Source organism: Pecten maximus, chromosome 1 (genome assembly GCF_902652985.1).
Source record: "Pecten maximus chromosome 1, xPecMax1.1, whole genome shotgun sequence".
Classification (NCBI taxonomy): Eukaryota; Metazoa; Mollusca; class Bivalvia; order Pectinida; family Pectinidae; genus Pecten; species Pecten maximus.
In genome coordinates this window covers 18,221,628-18,248,084 of record NC_047015.1, presented here as the reverse complement: position 1 = coordinate 18,248,084, position 26,457 = coordinate 18,221,628, and the positions used below count along the sequence as shown (strand labels likewise).

The window sequence follows — 26,457 nt, the reverse complement described above, 5'->3', positions numbered from 1 at the left end:
CACTAGGTCAGTCATGATGATACTATGGACACTAGTCACTAGGTCAGTCATGATGATACTATGACACTAGTCACTAGGTCAGTCATGATGATACTATGGACACTAGTCACTAGGTCAGTCATGATGATACTATGGACACTAGTCACTAGGTCAGTCATGATGATACTATGGACACTAGTCACTAGGTCAGTCATGGTGATACTATGGACACTAGTCACTAGGTCAGTCATGATGATACTATGACACTAGTCACTAGGTCAGTCATGATGATACTATGGACACTAGTCACTAGGTCAGTCATGGTGATACTATGACACTAGTCACTAGGTCAGACATGATGATACTATGGACACTAGTCACTAGGTCAGTCATGATGATACTATGGACACTAGTCACTAGGTCAGACATGATGATACTATGACACTAGTCACTAGGTCAGTCATGATGATACTATGGACACTAGTCACTAGGTCAGTCATGATGATACTATGACACTAGTCACTAGGTCAGTCATGATGATACTATGGACACTAGTCACTAGGTCAGTCATGATGATACTATGGACACTAGTCACTAGGTCAGTCATGATGATACTATGACACTAGTCACTAGGTCAGTCATGATGATACTATGGACACTAGTCACTAGGTCAGTCATGATGATACTATGGACACTAGTCACTAGGTCAGTTATGATGATACTATGGACACTAGTCACTAGGTCAGTCATGGTGATACTATGGACACTAGTCACTAGGTCAGTCATGATGATACTATGGACACTAGTCACTAGGTCAGTCATGATGATACTATGGACACTAGTCACTAGGTCAGTCATGATGATACTATGGACACTAGTCACTAGGTCAGTCATGATGATACTATGGACACTAGTCACTAGGTCAGTCATGATGATACTATGGACACTAGTCACTAGGTCAGTCATGATGATACTATGGACACTAGTCACTAGGTCAGTCATGATGATACTATGGACACTAGTCACTAGGTCAGTCATGATGATACTATGGACACTAGTCACTAGGTCAGTCATGATGATACTATGACACTAGTCACTAGGTCAGTCATGATGATACTATGGACACTAGTCACTAGGTCAGTCATGATGATACTATGACACTAGTCACTAGGTCAGTCATGATGATACTATGGACACTAGTCACTAGGTCAGACATGATGATACTATGGACACTAGTCACTAGGTCAGTCATGATGATACTATGGACACTAGTCACTAGGTCAGTCATGATGATACTATGGACACTAGTCACTAGGTCAGTCATGATGATACTATGGACACTAGTCACTAGGTCAGTCATGATGATACTATGACACTAGTCACTAGGTCAGTCATGATGATACTATGGACACTAGTCACTAGGTCAGTCATGATGATACTATGGACACTAGTCACTAGGTCAGTCATGATGATACTATGGACACTAGTCACTAGGTCAGTCATGATGATACTATGGACACTAGTCACTAGGTCAGTCATGGTGATACTATGGACACTAGTCACTAGGTCAGTCATGATGATACTATGGACACTAGTCACTAGGTCAGTCATGATGATACTATGGACACTAGTCACTAGGTCAGTCATGATGATACTATGGACACTAGTCACTAGGTCAGTCATGATGATACTATGGACACTAGTCACTAGGTCAGTCATGATGATACTATGGACACTAGTCACTAGGTCAGTCATGATGATACTATGGACACTAGTCACTAGGTCAGTCATGATGATACTATGGACACTAGTCACTAGGTCAGTCATGATGATACTATGGACACTAGTCACTAGGTCAGTCATGATGATACTATGACACTAGTCACTAGGTCAGTCATGATGATACTATGACACTAGTCACTAGGTCAGTCATGGTGATACTATGGACACTAGTCACTAGGTCAGTCATGATGATACTATGGACACTAGTCACTAGGTCAGTCATGATGATACTATGACACTAGTCACTAGGTCAGTCATGATGATACTATGGACACTAGTCACTAGGTCAGTCATGATGATACTATGGACACTAGTCACTAGGTCAGTCATGATGATACTATGGACACTAGTCACTAGGTCAGTCATGGTGATACTATGGACACTAGTCACTAGGTCAGTCATGATGATACTATGGACACTAGTCACTAGGTCAGTCATGATGATACTATGACACTAGTCACTAGGTCAGTCATGATGATACTATGACACTAGTCACTAGGTCAGTCATGATGATACTATGGACACTAGTCACTAGGTCAGTCATGATGATACTATGGACACTAGTCACTAGGTCAGTCATGATGATACTATGGACACTAGTCACTAGGTCAGTCATGATGATACTATGGACACTAGTCACTAGGTCAGTCATGATGATACTATGACACTAGTCACTAGGTCAGTCATGGTGATACTATGGACACTAGTCACTAGGTCAGTCATGATGATACTATGGACACTAGTCACTAGGTCAGACATGATGATACTATGGACACTAGTCACTAGGTCAGTCATGTGATACTATGGACACTAGTCACTAGGTCAGTACATGATGATACTATGGACACTAGTCACTAGGTCAGTACATGATGATACTATGGACACTAGTCACTAGGTCAGTCATGATGATACTATGGACACTAGTCACTAGGTCAGTCATGATGATACTATGGACACTAGTCACTAGGTCAGTCATGATGATACTATGGACACTAGTCACTAGGTCAGTCATGATGATACTATGGACACTAGTCACTAGGTCAGTCATGATGATACTATGGACACTAGTCACTAGGTCAGTCATGATGATACTATGACACTAGTCACTAGGTCAGTCATGATGATACTATGGACACTAGTCACTAGGTCAGTCATGATGATACTATGACACTAGTCACTAGGTCAGTCATGATGATACTATGGACACTAGTCACTAGGTCAGTCATGATGATACTATGGACACTAGTCACTAGGTCAGTTATGATGATACTATGGACACTAGTCACTAGGTCAGTCATGATGATACTATGGACACTAGTCACTAGGTCAGTCATGATGATACTATGGACACTAGTCACTAGGTCAGACATGATGATACTATGGACACTAGTCACTAGGTCAGTCATGGTGATACTATGACACTAGTCACTAGGTCAGTCATGATGATACTATGGACACTAGTCACTAGGTCAGTCATGATGATACTATGGACACTAGTCACTAGGTCAGTCATGATGATACTATGACACTAGTCACTAGGTCAGTCATGATGATACTATGGACACTAGTCACTAGGTCAGTCATGATGATACTATGGACACTAGTCACTAGGTCAGTCATGATGATACTATGACACTAGTCACTAGGTCAGTCATGATGATACTATGGACACTAGTCACTAGGTCAGTCATGATGATACTATGGACACTAGTCACTAGGTCAGTCATGATGATACTATGACACTAGTCACTAGGTCAGTCATGGTGATACTATGGACACTAGTCACTAGGTCAGTCATGATGATACTATGGACACTAGTCACTAGGTCAGTCATGATGATACTATGGACACTAGTCACTAGGTCAGTCATGATGATACTATGGACACTAGTCACTAGGTCAGTCATGATGATACTATGACACTAGTCACTAGGTCAGTCATGATGATACTATGGACACTAGTCACTAGGTCAGTCATGATGATACTATGGACACTAGTCACTAGGTCAGTCATGATGATACTATGGACACTAGTCACTAGGTCAGTCATGATGATACTATGGACACTAGTCACTAGGTCAGTCATGATGATACTATGGACACTAGTCACTAGGTCAGTCATGGTACTATGGACACTAGTCACTAGGTCAGTCATGATGATACTATGACACTAGTCACTAGGTCAGTCATGATGATACTATGGACACTAGTCACTAGGTCAGTCATGATGATACTATGGACACTAGTCACTAGGTCAGTCATGATGATACTATGACACTAGTCACTAGGTCAGTCATGATGATACTATGGACACTAGTCACTAGGTCAGTCATGATGATACTATGGACACTAGTCACTAGGTCAGTCATGATGATACTATGGACACTAGTCACTAGGTCAGTCATGATGATACTATGACACTAGTCACTAGGTCAGTCATGATGATACTATGGACACTAGTCACTAGGTCAGTCATGATGATACTATGACACTAGTCACTAGGTCAGTCATGATGATACTATGGACACTAGTCACTAGGTCAGTCATGATGATACTATGGACACTAGTCACTAGGTCAGTCATGATGATACTATGGACACTAGTCACTAGGTCAGTCATGATGATACTATGGACACTAGTCACTAGGTCAGTCATGATGATACTATGGACACTAGTCACTAGGTCAGTCATGATGATACTATGGACACTAGTCACTAGGTCAGTCATGATGATACTATGACACTAGTCACTAGGTCAGTCATGATGATACTATGGACACTAGTCACTAGGTCAGTCATGGTACTATGGACACTAGTCACTAGGTCAGTCATGATGATACTATGGACACTAGTCACTAGGTCAGTCATGATACTATGACACTAGTCACTAGGTCAGTCATGATGATACTATGGACACTAGTCACTAGGTCAGTTATGATGATACTATGGACACTAGTCACTAGGTCAGTCATGATAATAATATGGACACTAGTCACTAGGTCAGTCATGATGATACTATGACACTAGTCACTAGGTCAGGCATGATGATACTATGGACACTAGTCACTAGGTCAGACATGATGATACTATGACACTAATCACTAGGTCAGTCATGATGATACTATGGACACTAGTCACTAGGTCAGTCATGATGATACTATGGACACTAGTCACTAGGTCAGTCATGATGATACTATAGACACTAGTCACTAGGTCAGTCATGATGATACTATGGACACTAGTCACTAGGTCAGTCATGATGATACTATGGACACTAGTCACTAGGTCAGTCATGATGATACTATGGACACTAGTCACTAGGTCAGTCATGATGATACTATGGACACTAGTCACTAGGTCAGTCATGGTGATACTATGGACACTAGTCACTAGGTCAGTCATGATGATACTATGGACACTAGTCACTAGGTCAGTCATGATGATACTATGGACACTAGTCACTAGGTCAGTCATGATGATACTATGACACTAGTCACTAGGTCAGTCATGATGATACTATGGACACTAGTCACTAGGTCAGTCATGATGATACTATGGACACTAGTCACTAGGTCAGTCATGATGATACTATGGACACTAGTCACTAGGTCAGTCATGATGATACTATAGACACTAGTCACTAGGTCAGTTATGATGATACTATGGACACTAGTCACTAGGTCAGTCATGATGATACTATGGACACTAGTCACTAGGTCAGTCATGATGATACTATGGACACTAGTCACTAGGTCAGTCATGATGATACTATGGACACTAGTCACTAGGTCAGACATGGTGATACTATGACACTAGTCACTAGGTCAGTCATGATGATACTATGGACACTAGTCACTAGGTCAGTCATGATGATACTATGGACACTAGTCACTAGGTCAGTCATGATGATACTATGGACACTAGTCACTAGGTCAGTCATGATGATACTATGGACACTAGTCACTAGGTCAGTCATGATGATACTATGGACACTAGTCACTAGGTCAGTCATGATGATACTATGGACACTAGTCACTAGGTCAGTCATGATGATACTATGGACACTAGTCACTAGGTCAGTCATGATGATACTATGACACTAGTCACTAGGTCAGTCATGATGATACTATGGACACTAGTCACTAGGTCAGTCATGATGATACTATGACACTAGTCACTAGGTCAGTCATGATGATACTATGGACACTAGTCACTAGGTCAGTCATGATGATACTATGACACTAGTCACTAGGTCAGTCATGATGATACTATGGACACTAGTCACTAGGTCAGTCATGATGATACTATGACACTAGTCACTAGGTCAGTCATGATGATACTATGGACACTAGTCACTAGGTCAGTCATGATGATACTATGGACACTAGTCACTAGGTCAGTCATGATGATACTATGGACACTAGTCACTAGGTCAGTCATGATGATACTATGGACACTAGTCACTAGGTCAGACATGATGATACTATGGACACTAGTCACTAGGTCAGACATGATGATACTATGGACACTAGTCACTAGGTCAGTCATGATGATACTATGGACACTAGTCACTAGGTCAGTCATGATACTATGACACTAGTCACTAGGTCAGTCATGATGATACTATGGACACTAGTCACTAGGTCAGACATGATGATACTATGGACACTAGTCACTAGGTCAGACATGATGATACTATGGACACTAGTCACTAGGTCAGTCATGATGATACTATGGACACTAGTCACTAGGTCAGTCATGATGATACTATGGACACTAGTCACTAGGTCAGTCATGATGATACTATGGACACTAGTCACTAGGTCAGTCATGATGATACTATGGACACTAGTCACTAGGTCAGTCATGATGATACTATGGACACTAGTCACTAGGTCAGTCATGATGATACTATGACACTAGTCACTAGGTCAGTCATGATGATACTATGACACTAGTCACTAGGTCAGTCATGATGATACTATGGACACTAGTCACTAGGTCAGTCATGATGATACTATGACACTAGTCACTAGGTCAGTCATGATGATACTATGGACACTAGTCACTAGGTCAGTCATGATGATACTATGACACTAGTCACTAGGTCAGTCATGATGATACTATGGACACTAGTCACTAGGTCAGTCATGATACTATGGACACTAGTCACTAGGTCAGTCATGATGATACTATGACACTAGTCACTAGGTCAGTCATGATGATACTATGGACACTAGTCACTAGGTCAGTCATGATGATACTATGGACACTAGTCACTAGGTCAGTCATGATGATACTATGGACACTACTCACTAGGTTAGTCATGATGATGCTATGGACAATAATCACTAGGTCAGTCATGATGATATTATGACACTAGTCACTAGGTCAGTCATGATGACACTAGTCACTAGGTCAGTCATGATGACACTAGTCACTAGGTCAGTCATTATGATACTATGGACACTAATCACTAGGTCAGTCATGATGATATTATGACACTAGTCACTAGGTCAGTCATGATGACACTAGTCACTAGGTCAGTCATTATGATACTATGGACACTAGTCACTAGGTCAGTCATGATGATACTATGGACACTAGTCACTAGGTCAGACATGATGATACTATGACACTAGTCACTAGGTCAGTCATGGTGATACTATGACACTAGTCACTAGGTCAGTCATGGTGATACTATGACACTAGTCACTAGGTCAGTCATGATGATACTATGACACTAGTCACTAGGTCAGACATGATAATACTATGACACTAGTCACTAGGTCAGTCATGGTGATACTATGACACTAGTCACTAGGTCAGTCATGATGATACTATGACACTAGTCACTAGGTCAGTCATGATGACACTATGGACACTAGTCACTAGGTCAGTCATGATGATACTATGGACACTAGTCACTAGGTCAGTCATGATGATACTATGACACTAGTCACTAGGTCAGTCATGATGATACTATGACACTAGTCACTAGGTCAGTCATGATGATAATATGGACACTAGTCACTAGGTCAGTCATGATGATAATATGACACTAGTCACTAGGTCAGTCATGATGATACTATGGACACTAGTCACTAGGTCAGTCATGATACTATGGACACTAGTCACTAGGTCAGTCATGATGACACTAGTCACTAGGTCAGTCATGATGATACTATGGACACTAGTCACTAGGTCAGTCATGATGATACTATGGTACTAGTCACAAGGTCAGTCATGATGATACTATGGACACTACTCACTAGGTTAGTCATGATGATGCTATGGACAATAATCACTAGGTCAGTCATGATGATATTATGACACTAGTCACTAGGTCAGTCATGATGACACTAGTCACTAGGTCAGTCATGATGACACTAGTCACTAGGTCAGTCATTATGATACTATGGACACTAATCACTAGGTCAGTCATGATGATATTATGACACTAGTCACTAGGTCAGTCATGATGACACTAGTCACTAGGTCAGTCATTATGATACTATGGACACTAGTCACTAGGTCAGTCATGATGATACTATGGACACTAGTCACTAGGTCAGACATGATGATACTATGGACACTAGTCACTAGGTCAGTCATGATGATACTATGGACACTAGTCACTAGGTCAGTCATGATGATACTACGACACTAGTCACTAGGTCAGTCATGATAATACTATTGACACTAGTCACTAGGTCAGTCATGATGGTCCTATGACACTAGTCACTAGGTCAGTCATGATGATAATATGGACACTAGTCACTAGGTCAGTCATGATAACACTATGGACACTAGTCACTAGGTCAGTCATGATGATACTATTTACACTAGTCACTAGGTCAGTCATGATAATACTATAGACACTAGTCACTAGGTCAGTCATGATGATACTATGGACACTAGTCACTAGGTCAGTCATGATGATACTATGGACACTAGTCACTAGGTCAGTCATGATGATACTATGGACACTAGTCACTAGGTCAGTCATGATGACACTAGTCACTAGGTCAGTCATGATGACAATATGGACACTAGTCACAAGGTCAGTCATGATGGTACTATGGACACTAGTCACTAGGTCAGTCATGATGATACTATTTACACTAGTCACTAGGTCAATCATGATACCATGACACTAGTCACTAGGTCAGTCATGATGATACTATGGACACTAGTCACTAGGTCAGTCATGATGATACTATGACACTAGTCACTAGGTCAGTCATGATACCATGACACTAGTCACTAGGTCAGTCATGGTGATACTATGGACACTAGTCACTAGGTCAGTCATGATGATACTATGACACTAGTCACTAGGTCAGTCATGATACCATGACACTAGTCACTAGGTCAGTCATGATGATACTATGGACACTAGTCACTAGGTCAGTCATGATGATACTATGACACTAGTCACTAGGTCAGTTATGATACTATGACACTAGTCACTAGGTCAGTCATGATGATACTATGACACTAGTCACTAGGTCAGTCATGATGATACTATGGACACTAGTCACTAGGTCAGTCATGATGATACTATGACACTAGTCACTAGGTCAGTCATGATGATACTATGACACTAGTCACTAGGTCAGTCATGATGATACTATGGACACTAGTCACTAGGTCAGTCATGATGATACTATGGACACTAGTCACTAGGTCAGTCATGATACTATGGACACTAGTCACTAGGTCAGTCATGATACTATGGACACTAGTCACTAGGTCAGTCATGATGATACTATGACACTAGTCACTAGGTCAGTCATGATACTATGACACTAGTCACTAGGTCAGTCATGATGATACTATGGACGCTAGTCACTAGGTCAGTCATGATGATACTATGGACACTAGTCACTAGGTCAGTCATGATGATACTATGGACACTAGTCACTAGGTCAGTCATGATGATACTATGGACACTAGTCACTAGGTCAGACATGATGATACTATTGACACTAGTCACTAGGTCAGTCATGATGATACTATGGACACTAGTCACTAGGTCAGACATGATGATACTATGGACACTAGTCACTAGGTCAGTCATGATGATACTATGGACACTAGTCACTAGGTCAGTCATGATGATACTATGGACACTAGTCACTAGGTCAGTCATGATGATACTATGGACACTAGTCACTAGGTCAGTCATGATGATACTATGACACTAGTCACTAGGTCAGTCATGATGATACTATGGACACTAGTCACTAGGTCAGTCATGATGATACTATGACACTAGTCACTAGGTCAGTCATGATGATACTATGACACTAGTCACTAGGTCAGTCATGATGATACTATGGACACTAGTCACTAGGTCAGTCATGATGATACTATGACACTAGTCACTAGGTCAGTCATGATGATACTATGACACTAGTCACTAGGTCAGTCATGGTGATACTATGGACACTAGTCACTAGGTCAGTCATGATACTATGACACTAGTCACTAGGTCAGTCATGATGATACTATGGACACTAGTCACTAGGTCAGTCATGATGATACTATGGACACTAGTCACTAGGTCAGTCATGATACTATGACACTAGTCACTAGGTCAGTCATGATGATACTATGGACACTAGTCACTAGGTCAGTCATGATGATACTATGACACTAGTCACTAGGTCAGTCATGATGATACTATGACACTAGTCACTAGGTCAGTCATGATGATACTATGGACACTAGTCACTAGGTCAGTCATGATGATACTATGGACACTAGTCACTAGGTCAGTCATGATGATACTATGGACACTAGTCACTAGGTCAGTCATGATGATACTATGGACACTAGTCACTAGGTCAGTCATGATGATACTATGGACACTAGTCACTAGGTCAGTCATGATGATACTATGGACACTAGTCACTAGGTCAGTCATGATGATACTATGACACTAGTCACTAGGTCAGTCATTATGATACTATGGACACTAGTCACTAGGTCAGTCATGATAATACTATGACACTAGTCACTAGGTCAGTCATGATGATAATATGGACACTAGTCACTAGGTCAGTCATGATAACACTATGGACACTAGTCACTAGGTCAGTCATGATAATACTATGACACTAGTCACTAGGTCAGTCATGATGATAATATGGACACTAGTCACTAGGTCAGTCATGATAACACTATGGACACTAGTCACTAGGTCAGTCATGATGATACTATTTACACTAGTCACTAGGTCAGTCATGATGATACTATAGACACTAGTCACTAGGTCAGTCATGATGATACTATGGACACTAGTCACTAGGTCAGTCATGATGATACTATTTACACTAGTCACTAGGTCAGTCATGATGATACTATAGACACTAGTCACTAGGTCAGTCATGATGATACTATGGACACTAGTCACTAGGTCAGTCATGATGATACTATGGACACTAGTCACTAGGTCAGTCATGATGATACTATGGACACTAGTCACTAGGTCAGTCATGATGACAATATGGACACTAGTCACAAGGTCAGTCATGATGATACTATGGACACTAGTCACTAGGTCAGTCATGATGATACCATGGACACTAGTCACTAGGTCAGTCATGATAATACTATGGACACTAGTCACTAGGTCAGTCATGATGATACTATGGACACTAGTCACTAGGTCAGTCATGATACTATGGACACTAGTCACTAGGTCAGTCATGATGATACTATGGACACTAGTCACTAGGTCAGTCATGATGATACTATGGACACTAGTCACTAGGTCAGTCATGATGATACTATGACACTAGTCACTAGGTCAGTCATGATGATACTATGGACACTAGTCACTAGGTCAGTCATGATAATACAAAAGAGAATGTCGTATGAAAATGAAATCATATACTTGCACCAGTGATGATGAAATGGCATCTGTGATGTCTGTGATGTCATTTCATATAGTCAATTCTATACCATATTTGACATTGATGGCGTTCCATATGTTCTGGTATCAAATGGATATTTTAGGTATACACTCGCAAATTTTAAAAGTTTCCTTATCATGGATCTGCCTTTTTACCTAAAAACGTTTCTAACAACGTTATAGACGAGAATCCATTCCTTTATTAACCTTCTTCATAGAGCGAAAACCAGCTCTTTGATTGCATTTCACCGAGCTGAACATTAGAGAAGTGTGACCTTGACCTATAGATATACAAGATGTTGTAGAATATAGTATATTCTTGTTCAGAAAGTAATGTGTGAAATTATTTGACTTAGATGTAGTAATTCATTGAATTACTAGACATACTCACAGATTGAGCTCCTCAGTTTCGTAGCCGTCCGGTACCCGTATCTGTGTTCCGGTGTCGTCAAGTGTTGCGTAGGCGAACACTACATGGGTACACAGATAGGGGTCGATGTCTTCGGGAGCTAAACCCATCTTCCCGTCCCGGTACAGTGACCAGCCACTGTAGAAACATACCCGGTTAAACTCGGCTGTGGACAAAGGAAAGCGAGTCTTAAAGAACAGCAGTGTATGAAAGATATCCATAATACCGGAAAGGGGATTTAGTAGACAAGTACTGAAACAGCAGCATAATTGAGCCAACTCAGACTCAGAAACAGTTCACGTAATCATATCATATATGTAATAATTGTAACTACATGTTGTAGAGTCCTAATGTTGTATGTAACCAATGAAAAAAAGTCTTCTTCGGGTCCTTGGTGATAAACTCAGAGCCCTGTCTCTCCGGAACTGAAGCATGTCATCACACTGTCATGTCATCACACTGTCATGTCATCACGCTGTCATGTCATCACACTGTCATGTCATCACGCTGTCATGTCATCACACTGCCATGTCATCAAACTGTCATGTCATCACGCTGTCATGTCATCACACTGTCATGTCATCACACTGCCATGTCATCACGCTGTCATGTCATCACACTGCCATGTCATCACACTGTCATGTCATCACGCTGTCATGTCATCACACTGTCATGTCATCACGCTGTCATGTCATCACGCTGTCATGTCATCACGCTGTCATGTCATCACACTGTCATGTCATCACACTGCCATGTCATCACACTGTCATGTCATCACGCTGTCATGTCATCACACTGTCATGTCATCACACTGTCATGTCATCACACTGTCATGTCATCACACTGTCATGTCATCACACTCTCATGTCATCACGCTGTCATGTCATCAAGCTGTCATGTCATCACACTGCCATGTCATCACGCTGTCATGTCATCACACTGTCATGTAATCACGCTGTCATGTCATCACACTGTCATGTCATCACGCTGTCATGTCATCACGCTGTCATGTCATCACACTCTCATGTCATCACACTCTCATGTCATCACGCTGTCATGTCATCACGCTGTCATGTCATCACGCTGTCATGTCATCACACTGTCATGTCATCATACTGTCATGTCATCACGCTGTCATGTCATCACGCTGTCATGTCATCACATTGTCATGTCATCACACTGTCATGTCATCACACTGTCATGTCATCACGCTGTCATGTCATCACACTGTCATGTCATCACACTGTCATGTCATCACGCTGTCATGTCATCACACTGTCATGTCATCACGCTGTCATGTCATCACGCTGCCATGTCATCACACTCTCATGTCATCACACTCTCATGTCATCACGTTCTCATGTCATCACACTGTCATGTCATCACACTGTCATTATCAGTTTCATAATGGCTACCCTTAGGTGTGGACTTTATGGTTAGCTTCAGAAGAAGTGATGACTTCTGTCTTCACGCGAGATGACATGAGGAAAAGAGATATATACCCCCATGCCCTTTTGTAGTTCGTCTTTCGTTCAAGCTTGTTTATTTTTCTGCTGCAATTATAGTGTTAAATCTTTTAAACAGGAGAAAACATAGTAGTTTCAAAACCACACTTTGGAAATCCACAAGTTTTAACATTTCATGAAGTATTTCTATGAAGATTTTATGTATATCTAACATCAAATGGCTGTATTGAAGTGGTATTGTAATATCTAACATTGAGGTATTGAAGTGGTATTGTAATATATAACATTGAGGTATTGAAGTGGTATTGCAATATATAACATTGAGGTATTGAAGTGGTATTGTAATATATAACATTGAGGTATTGAAGTGGTATTGTAATATCTAACATTGAGGTATTGAAGTGGTATTGTAATATCTAACATTGAGGTATTGAAGTGGTATTGTAATATATAACATTAAATGGAGGTATTGAAGTGGTACTGTAATATCTAACATTAAATAGAGGTATTGAAGTGGTATTGTAATATATAACATTGAGGTATTGAAGTGGTATTGTAATATATAACATTGAGGTATTGAAGTGGTATTGTAATATATAACATTGAGGTATTGAAGTGGTACTGTAATATATAACATTGAGGTATTGAAGTGGTACTGTAATATATAACATTGAGGTATTGAAGTGGTATTGTAATATCTAACATTGAGGTATTGAAGTGGTATTGTAATATATAACATTGAGGTATTGAAGTGGTATTGTAATATATAACATTGAGGTATTGAAGTGGTACTGTAATATCTAACATTGAGGTATTGAAGTGGTACCGAGTAATATAGTTCCAAATGGCCGGTCATTTCTCTGATGATTAATTGAATATCACAATAAATTTAATTATATTTACTATTATGAAAAATAATGGTCTTTATTAAGAAATTAGAACGTTTTGAAATTTAAACGTAGAAATAACAAACAAACAAAAATGAACCTATTCAACATGTATTACCTACATTTGATTTAATTTTTAAAAAGGACAATGTATTAACTATGTGTTCCCCATTGTTTGCTTTAGGGCTTAATGTTCAGCGTCCTACGTATCAAATAAAATATTTCTTTTGTAAGTAGAGGGGGTTTGTAGTATGGTATTTATTTCCGGAAAGCTCCGGTAGCGAGAACAGAGTCATCATTTATATTTAATATGTGGACAATTTAATGACATAATTGTTAATGAAGAATACTTATTAACCACAAATATATGCAAATGTTATTCCATTAGAGGACAGCCTTACTCCGTATATACATGCTGGAAAGATGGCAGTGTCTGGTACGTACACCGCATCTGTCTAAATCGTCATCACGCACGCCTATCTATTAGTGTTGTACCTGCATGGTCTGACCAGTGACGTATACAAAACAACCTACATAGGGAGTGTATAATCATGCTATGTGACTAATTGTTGGAACTTGTCACGTACAAGTTACTGAAATATTATTGATTTGTTATTTAAGGTACTTTTATGTTCCGTTTGTAACATTCTGATTGTCCGCAAATACCTGATAGACAACGTTAGACAGTATGTTTACGAAAATCTGACAATACTGATAGGATCCATGTACATGTTTTATCGACCCATACGATTTGTATGGTGGCTCGTTAGGGCCAAGTATCAAATCTCGCCTTCTAGCACTCTCGACCTTAGGTCGAAAACGCGAGAATGCGAAAACGCCACGGCGAGGGAGAGAAAACGCGAGAATGCGAAAGGTCGAAAACGCGAGAATGCGAAAATTCGACGGTGAGAATGCTTAAACGCGACGGCGAAAACGCGATATTAATCTCTCACTCTTGCAGTCACGATTTCACATTCTCGCCGTCGAGTTTTCGCATTCTCGCGTTTTCGACCTTAGGCCGAAAACGCGAGAACGCGACTTAGGTTTAAACGGCCGTCCTCGCACTCTCGCTTCCTCGCAAATATATATATATACAGCCAACGTAATGTATATCCCTATGTATGTTCCTTACGCGAGGGAGCGAGAGTGCTAGGGCGACCGTTAATGCATAATCTCGCATTCTCGCACTCTCGACCTTAGGTAGAAAACGCGAGAATGCGAAAACTCGACGGTGAGAATGCGAAATCGCGACGGCGAGAGTGCGAGATTAATCTCGCATTTTCGCCGTCGCTTTTTCGCATTCCCGCATTTTCGACCTAAGGTCGAGAGTGCGAGAATGCGAGATTTGATACTTGGCCCTAACGAGCCACCATAGATTTGTCATTTGTTTATGGTCGTTTGTGTTCAATGTTTTCATTGGTTTGATTGTACCTACAATGTATCATTACACCATACCTACAATGTATCATTACACCATACCTACAATGTATCATTACACCATACCTACAATGTACCATTACACCATACCTACAATGTATCATTACACCATACCTACAATGTATCATTACACCATACCTACAATGTATCATTACACCATACCTACAATGTACCATTACACCATACCTACAATGTATCATTACACCATACCTACAATGTACCATTACACCATACCTACAATGTATCATTACACCATACCTACAATGTACCATTACACCATACCTACAATGTATCATTACACCATACCTACAATGTATCATTACACCATACCTACAATGTATCATTACACCATACCTACAATGTATCATTACATCATTACACCATACCTACAATGTATACTACAATGTATCATTACACCATACCTACAATGTATACTACAATGTATCATTACACCATACCTACAATGTATACTACAATGTATCATTACACCATACCAATGTCATACCCATACCACATGTATCATTAACATACTACAATGTATCATTACACCATACCTACAATGTATCATTACACCATACCTACAATGTATCATAACACCATACCTACATTGTATCATTATATCATTAAACCATACCTACAATGTATACTACAATGTATCATTACACCATACCTACAATGTATACTACAATTTATCATTACACCATACCTACAATGTATCATTACACCATACCTACATTGTATCATTACATCATTACACCATACCTACAATGTATACTACAATGTATCATTACACCATACCTACAATGTATACTACAATTTATCATTACACCATACCGACAATGTATACTACAATTTATCATTACACCATACCTACAATGTATCATTACACCATACCTACAATGTATCATTACACCATACCTACAATGTATCATAACACCATACCTACATTGTATCATTACATCATTACACCATACTTACAATGTATACTACAATGTATCATTACACCATACCTACAATGTATACTACAATTTATCATTACACCATACCTACAATGTATCATTACACCATACCTACAATGTATCATTACACCATACCTACAATGTATACTACAATGTATCATTACACCATACCTACAATGTATACTACAATGTACCATTACACCATACCTACAATGTACCATTACACCATACCTACAATGTACCATTACACCATACCTACAATGTATCATTACACCATACCTACAATGTATCATTACACCATACCTACAATGTACCATTACACCATACCTACAATGTACCATTACACCATACCTACAATGTATCATTACACCATACCTACATTGTATACTACAATGTATACTACAATTTATCATTACACCATACCTACAATGTATCATTACACCATACCTACAATGTATCATTACACCATACCTACAATGTATCATTACACCATACCTACAATTTATCATTACACCATACCTACAATTTATCATTACACCATACCTACAATTTATCATTACACCATACCTACAATGTATACTACAATGTATCATTACACCATACCTACAATTTATCATTACACCATACCTACAATGTTTACTACAATGTACCATTACACCATACCTACAATGTACCATTACACCATACCTACAATGTATCATTACACCATACCTACAATGTACCATTACACCATACCTACAATGTATCATTACACCATACCTACAATGTACCATTACACCATACCTACAATTTATCATTACACCATACCTACAATTCATCATTACACCATACCTACAATGTATCATTACACCATACCTACAATTTATCATTACACCATACCTACAATGTATACTACAATGTATCATTACACCATACCTACAATTTATCATTACACCATACCTACAATGTATACTACAATGTACCATTACACCATACCTACAATGTACCATTACACCATACCTACAATGTATCATAACACCATACCTATCATCTATTGGTGCCTTCCTTATTTTACAACAGTGCAACAAATATGTTTTGAAAATGGCTCGTAGCACACCTATTACCGTGCTGCCAAGATAACTTACCTGTTATCACCATGGCGTCACGATAACTTACCTGTTATCACGATCGCGCCTGTTGTGGTGAATGACGACACGATAATGTACCTGTCATAATGATGACGTCACGATAACTTGCCTGCTGTGGTGATGACGTCACCATAACTTACCTGCTGTGAGGACGATATTTATTATCAGGACAAGAACACCTAGAAGAACGGCCTGCGCGTCCATCTACAACAGATAATATTTACGAGTTGATAAATTTATAGCGTGAATTCAACACATTAGACGAATGGGACTGAAGGGTATTTTTTTCCTTTTTAATGAAACAATTTCGAAAGTAACTATTGTTGTTATTTTGGTGGGTACGAGGAAAGACTCCCTCTCATCTACGCCTATTGTCGTTATTTTGGTGGGTACGAGGAAAGACGCGTCCTCATCTACGCATTTTGTCGTTATTTTGGTGGGTACAAAGAAAGACTCGCCCTCATCTACGCCTATTGTCGTTATTTTGGTGGGTACGAGGAAAGGCTCGCCCTCATATACGCCTTTTGTCGTTATTTTGGTGGGTACGAGGAAAGACTCCTTCTCATCTACGCCTATTGTCGTTATTTTGGTGGGTACGAGGAAAGGCTCGCCCTCATCTACGCCTTTTGTCGTTATTTTGGTGGGTACGAGGAAAGACTCCCCCTCATCTACGCCTATTGTCGTTATTTTGGTGGGTACGAGGAAAGACGCCCTCTCATCTACGCCTATTGTCGTTGTTTTGGTGGGAACGAGGAAAGGCTCGCCCTCATCTACGTCTTTTGTCGTTATTTTGGTGGTAACGAGGAAAGACTCGCCCTCATCTACGCCTATTGTCGTTTTTTTTGGTGGGTACGAGGGCAGACTCGCCCTCATCTACGCCTATTGTCGTTGTTTTGGTGGGAACGAGGAAAGGCTCGCCCTCATCTACGCCTATTGTCGTTGTTTTGGTGGGTACGAGGAAAGACTCACCCTCATCTACGCCTATTGTCGTTGTTTTGGTGGGTACGAGGAAAGACTCGCCCTCATCTACGCCTATTGTCGTTATTTCGGTGGGTACGAGGAAAGGCTCGCCCTCATCTATGTTACTATGCTGTCTACCGTGTGAGATACATCTCGGACGGTATAACGGTCGAGTGGCCCGTTCTGATGGTGGGACCACACCCACAAGGTGATGGACAATCTGTCACCCAACATATTACGTATCATTACCGACATCTGTAGTTAAATGGACATCGTGTGTTAGGGTTTAGTCACATGTTTTAATAAGTTACTGACAAGGAATACATATGTCCTATTTAATAGGCACTTGTCAGTAATTATATATTGTAGTTTTGTCTGGTGATGTTTTACAATAAACTTTCCCGACAGGTAGGTTTCTCTATACACAGTACAGCGACATTGCCCTACATCAAGTCCATAAAACGATGACATAACACATATATACAATATCTTAACAGTTACATAGAACATTTTATTTATGTTCCTAGTTTTTTTTACTTAAACCTGACCCATCAGTTACTGTTTGATGAGCTGTCTTGAGAACCCTGACCGGCTCAAAGCAGGCAGGACAATGCTTCTGACATATTAATAGGCTTACATGGCAGGAACACTATTCATAAAATGCGGAGTAACCCAGATATAGTTTATCAATTACGACTTCAATGTCAAAATTTATCTATGTGTACAAAGGTAGGTCGTGGCAGCCTTAGTACTGAGGATATTTGATACGTGAGATGTCAAGGTTACCTGAGGACTAGTGACGTTAAAGTTAGATGTCAAAGGTCAACTTAGGCCGAATAACATCACAGTAACATTTCAAGGTTACCTTAAGACTAGTGACATCAGAGTTAGATGGCAAGGTCACCTAATGACAAGTGATGACATAGTTAGACATCAGGATTTCACGTCTAACGACCTTATAGACGTGATACGTTACATGTCAAGGTCTAGTGATGTAATAGTGAAATGTCAAGGTCACCAGAGGTTTAGTGATGTAATACTGAGATGTCAAGGTCAACAGAGGACTAGTAATGTAATAGTGAGATGTCAAGGTCGCCAGAAGACTAGTGATGTAATACTGAGATGTCAAGGTCAACAGAGGACTAGTGATGTAATACTGAGATGTCAAGGTCAACAGAGGACTAGTAATGTAATACTGTGATGTCAAGTTCACCAGAGGACTAGTAATGTAATACTGTGATGTCAAGGTTACCAGAGGACTAGTGATGTAATGCTGTGATGTCAAGGTTACCAGAGGACTAGTGATGTAATGCTGTGATGTCAAGGTTACCAGAGGACTAGTGATGTAATACTGTGATGTCAAGTTCACCAGAGGACTAGTGATGTAATACTGTGATGTCAAGGTTACCAGATGACTAGTGATGTAATACTGTGATGTCAAGGTTACCAGAGGACTAGTGATGTAATACTGAGATGTCAAGATCACCAGAGGACTAGTGATGTAGTAGTGAGTTGTCGAGGTCACCAGAGGACTAGTGATGTAATACTGAGATGTCAAGATCACCAGAGGACTAGTGATGTAGTAGTGAGTTGTCGAGGTCACCAGAGGACGTGTGATGTAATACTGAGATGTCTAGGTCACCAGAGGACGTGTGATGTAGTAGTGAGTTGTCGAGGTCACCAGAGGACGTGTGATGTAATACGGAGGTGCCTATGTCATACTTTGTCTCGCGTCCCTCACTCTGATTCGTCATTAACATGTTACACAGGGACGTTACGCTACGGTGTGATATATATATTCTAATTGGATTTAATAAGAAAGATAATCAAATGTAAATTAAATCTAATTGTATGTATGATAAATTAATAGAAAATGTATAAAGCACGAAGTGTATAGCGGTAGTTATAAGATTACATGACTGCATTAGAGTTACCAAATCCTCGAAGATGTTACCATACATTAAACATGTTACCATATCGTATTAAACATGTTACCATATCGTATTAAACATGTTACCATATCGTATTAAACATGTTACCATACCGTATTAAACATGTTACCATATCGTATTAAACATGTTACCATATCGTATTAAACATGTTACCATATCGTATTAAACATGTTACCATATCGTATTAAACATGTTACCATATCGTATTAAACATGTTACCATATCGTATTAAACATGTTACCATATCGTATTAAACATGTTACCATACCGTATTAAACAGGTTACCATATCGTATTAAACATGTTACCATATCGTATTAAACATGTTACCATATCGTATTAAACATGTTACCATATCGTATTAAACATGTTACCATATCGTATTAAACATGTTACCAAATCGTATTAAACATGTTACCATATCGTATTAAACATGTTACCATATCGTATTAAACATGTTACCAAATCATATTAAATATGTTACCATATCGTATTAAACATGTTACCATATCGTATTAAACATGTTACCATATCACCCCACCAAGATTCTATGTCACATCGATCATGTTACTCAATACCTCGAACTTGTTACCAAGTTTAAAATAACAGTCGACCAGAGACACACCACACAGGAATTATAATGTAACAGTCGACTAGAGGCACATCACACAGAAATTTTAATGTAACAGTCGACCAGAGACACACCACACAGACATTATAATGTAACAGTCGACCTGAGACACACCACACAGACATTATAATGTAACAGTCGACCTGAGACACACCACACAGACACTATAATGTAACAGTCGACCTGAGACACACCACACAGACATTATAATGTAACAGTCGACTAGAGACACACCACACAGACATTATAATGTAACAGTCGACCTGAGACATACCACACAGAAATAATAATGTAACAGTCGACCTGAGACACACCACACAGAAATTATAATGTAACAGTCGACCTGAGACATACCACACAGAAATTATAATGTAACAGTCGACCTGAGACATACCACACAGAAATTATAATGTAACAGTCGACCTGAGACACACCACACAGACACTATAATGTAACAGTCGACCTGAGACACACCACACAGACAGTATAACGTAACAGTCGACTAGAGGCACATCACACAGAAATTATAATGTAACAATCGACCAGAGACATACCACACAGACATTATAATGTAACAGTCGACTAGAGACACATCACACAGAAATTATAATGTAACAGTCGACTAGAGACACATCACACAGAAATTATAATGTAACAGTCGACCTGAGACATACCACACAGAAATTATAATGTAACAGTCGACTAGAGACACATCACACAGAAATTATAATGTAACAGTCGACCTGAGACATCCACACAGAAATTATAATGTAACAGTCGACTAGAGACACACCACACGGAAATTATAACAGTCGACTAGAGACACACCACACAGACATTATAATGTAACAGTCGACCTGAGACATACCACACAGAAATTATAATGTAACAGTCGACCTGAGACATACCACACAGAAATTATAATGTAACAGTCGACCTGAGACACACCACACAGACAATATAATGTAACAGTCGACCTGAGACACACCACACAGACAGTATAATGTAACAGTCGACTAGAGGCACATCACACAGAAATTATAATGTAACAATCGACCAGAGACATACCACACAGACATTATAATGTAACAGTCGACTAGAGACACATCACACAGAAATTATAATGTAACAGTCGACTAGAGACACATCACACAGAAATTATAATGTAACAGTCGACCTGAGACATACCACACAGAAATTATAATGTAACAGTCGACTAGAGACACATCACACAGAAATTATAATGTAACAGTCGACCTGAGACATCCACACAGAAATTATAATGTAACAGTCGACTAGAGACACACCACACGGAAATTATAACAGTCGACCAGAGACACACCACACAGTTATTGTAATGTAACAGTCGACCAGAGACATACCACACAGACATTATAATGTAACAGTCGACCAGAGACATACCACACAGACATTATAATGTAACAGTCGACCTGAGACACACCACACGGAAATTATAACAGTCGACCTGAGACACACCACACAGACATTATAATGTAACAGTCGACCAGAGACACACCACACAGACATTATAATGTAACAGTCGACCAGAGACATACCACACAGAAATTATAACAGTCGACCAGAGACATACCACACAGACATTATAATGTAACAGTCGACCTGAGACATACCACACAGACATTGTAATGTAACAGTCGACCAGAGACATACCACACATACACTATAATGTAACAGTCGACCAGAGACACACCACACAGACATTATAATGTAACAGTCGACCAGAGACACACCACACAGACATTATAATGTAACAGTCGACCAGAGACACACCACACAGACATTATAATGTAACAGTCGACCAAAGACACATCACACAGAAATTATAATGTAACAGTCGACCTGAGACACATCACACAGAAATTATAATGTAACAGTCGACCAGAGACATACCACACAGTTATTGTAATGTTTCAGTCGACCAGAGACACACCACACAGACATTATAATGTAACAGTCGACCAGAGACACACCACACGGAAATTATAACAGTCGACCAGAGACATACCACACAGTTATTGTAATGTAACAGTCGACTAGAGACATACCACACAGTTATTGTAATGTAACAGTCGACTAGAGACACACCACACAGACATTATAATGTAACAGTCGACTAGAGACATACCACACAGAAATTATAATGTAACAGTCGACCAGAGACATACCACACAGTTATTGTAATGTAACAGTCGACCTGAGACATACCACACAGACATTATAATGTAACAGTCGACCAGAGACATACCACACAGAAATTATAATGTAACAGTCGACCAGAGACATACCACACATACACTATAATGTAACAGTCGACCAGAGACACACCACACAGACATTATAATGTAACAGTCGACCAGAGACATACCACACAGACATTATAATGTAACAGTCGACCAGAGACATACCACACAGACATTATAATGTAACAGTCGACTAGAGACACACCACACAGAAATTATAATGTAACAGTCGACCAGAGACACACCACACAGACATTATAATGTAACAGTCGACTAGAGACACACCACACAGAAATTATAATGTAACAGTCGACCAGAGACATACCACACAGACATTATAATGTAACAGTCGACCAGAGACATACCACACAGACATTATAATGTAACAGTCGACTAGAGACACACCACACAGACATTATAATGTAACAGTCGACTAGAGACACACCACACAGACATTATAATGTAACAGTCGACCTGAGACATACCACACAGACATTATAATGTAACAGTCGACTAGAGACACATCACACAGAAATTATAATGTAACAGTCGACTAGAGACACACCACACAGACATTATAATGTAACAGTCGACTAGAGACACACCACACAGACATTATAATGTAACAGTCGACCTGAGACACACCACACAGACATTATAATGTAACAGTCGACCTGAGACACACCACACAGACATTATAATGTAACAGTCGACCTGAGACACACCACACAGAAATTATAATGTAACAGTCGACCTGAGACACACCACACAGACATTATAATATAACAGTCGACTAGAGACACATCACACAGAAATTATAATGTAACAGTCGAACTGAGACACACCACACAGACATTATAATGTAACAGTCGACCTGAGACACACCACACAGACATTATAATGTAACAGTCGACCTGAGACACACCACACAGACATTATAATGTAACAGTCGACCTGAGACACACCACACAGACATTATAATGTAACAGTCGACCTGAGACACACCACACAGACATTATAATATAACAGTCGACTAGAGACACATCACACAGACATTATAATGTAACAGTCGACCTGAGACACACCACACAGACATTATAATGTAACAGTCGACCTGAGACACACCACACAGACATTATAATGTAACAGTCGACCTGAGACACACCACACAGACATTATAATGTAACAGTCGACCTGAGACACACCACACAGACATTATAATATAACAGTCGACTAGAGACACATCACACAGACATTATAATGTAACAGTCGACCTGAGACACACCACACAGACATTATAATGTAACAGTCGACTAGAGACACACCACACAGAAGTTCTAACGGTGTCTTAACAGCGTAGGTAACAATCTGAATGACTAAAGGTTGGCTTGTAATTATATGAATTGCGTGGCGTCTCTCGAATAGTTGTGTAATAATACAGGGTTTGTAGTAAGTTGTAGGCGGCCATTGTTTGCATGACGACGTCGCATCTTATATAAGAATATAAAGTTATTCTACATCTAGTATATCAAAAAATGCTACCTTCATGACTGTTTCCGAATATGTAAATATTCTCGGAGATATTTATGCTAAACAGAAACGTGCTTTCCATTTCATATAAGAATAATGAAATTCATCACGAATCTGTCACTTTACCCAAATTTGCTAAAATGGAAAGTACTTGCGCATACGCTTATTGGTATCACGGTGAAATTGAAACTCGTCTAAGATCCTCTATGTTTGGGATACTGTCGTTCAAACACCGCAACTGCCATTGAAAATTTAAAAACCCTAAACTACCTTTATTACAAAGAATTTCGGACATTGACGGAAATACCTTTAGAATCGATTATAGGTATGTCTGCAAAATATACTATTCAGCCCGAAAGTCTTAATCTTTTCATTTCAAGACAAATTACCGAATTTACTTTACTGAATCCACTACACCATAGATAAACTGAATACATTTAGATATTTCTGGAAGAAAACGCTCTGTGATCTTATCTAATATCTATATTAATAGACAAACTGAAGTAAAAAGTATCGCAGTGTTAAAATGTCCATAAAACTACTTACCTGATTTGAAGCACTAGCGGATGGCGTAAAATGTTAGTTCATTTTGTTGAAAATAATTTATCTGATAATTTGCAATCAATTAAAATCAAATAATATTCAGTAATTCGAAAGGCTACATGCATCTTGTATTTTTTATAAATTACTCCAATTTTGCAACAATTCATTCTTATTCAATACGATAATTTTTACAAAGTTTATATATTTTATATACTTAATGACATCTTACCTTGGTGAAATTTCTAGAAATTCCTTCACGATTCGGCAACAGACTAACCAGGTCCACACACGAGCGCCACCTTACGGACACTGCAGAAGTGACAGCAGATAATTCCCAATTGCATTAATTATTCCAATGAGCGCTATTATTGCTAATAGAGAGAGTGAGAGACCGTTGATTAGTTACCTGGTGTGACGCTGACAGGTAAGGACAGAAAATATAATATATGCTAATGAACTAGATGGCTACGCTTCAGTTATTTATTACGGCGACATTTTCCTGGTTAGATGAAAAAATAATAAATTCTAGGATACATGACAGTAATTGAAACATAGGTCAAAATGGAATTGATAAAGTGTTATATTGGAATTTTA

The 26,457-nt window shown here is 39.4% G+C and overlaps 1 protein-coding gene across 1 annotated transcript in view; it reads right to left on the bottom strand.

The window, feature by feature from the left end:
- The window catches only part of LOC117326900 (putative chitinase 1), an 81,822-nt gene extending 55,603 nt beyond the window's left edge, over positions 1 to 26,219 (bottom strand). The window contains exons 1-3 of the mRNA XM_033883704.1: positions 26,093 to 26,219; positions 18,107 to 18,170; positions 12,073 to 12,256 (exon numbers count right to left, since the gene is read on the bottom strand). Of these exons, the coding sequence (XP_033739595.1) occupies positions 12,073 to 12,256; positions 18,107 to 18,170 (248 nt within the window). The 5' untranslated portion in view covers positions 26,093 to 26,219. The remainder of the gene's footprint in view (positions 1 to 12,072; positions 12,257 to 18,106; positions 18,171 to 26,092) is intronic.
- Between the last annotated feature and the right edge of the window lie 238 nt (positions 26,220 to 26,457).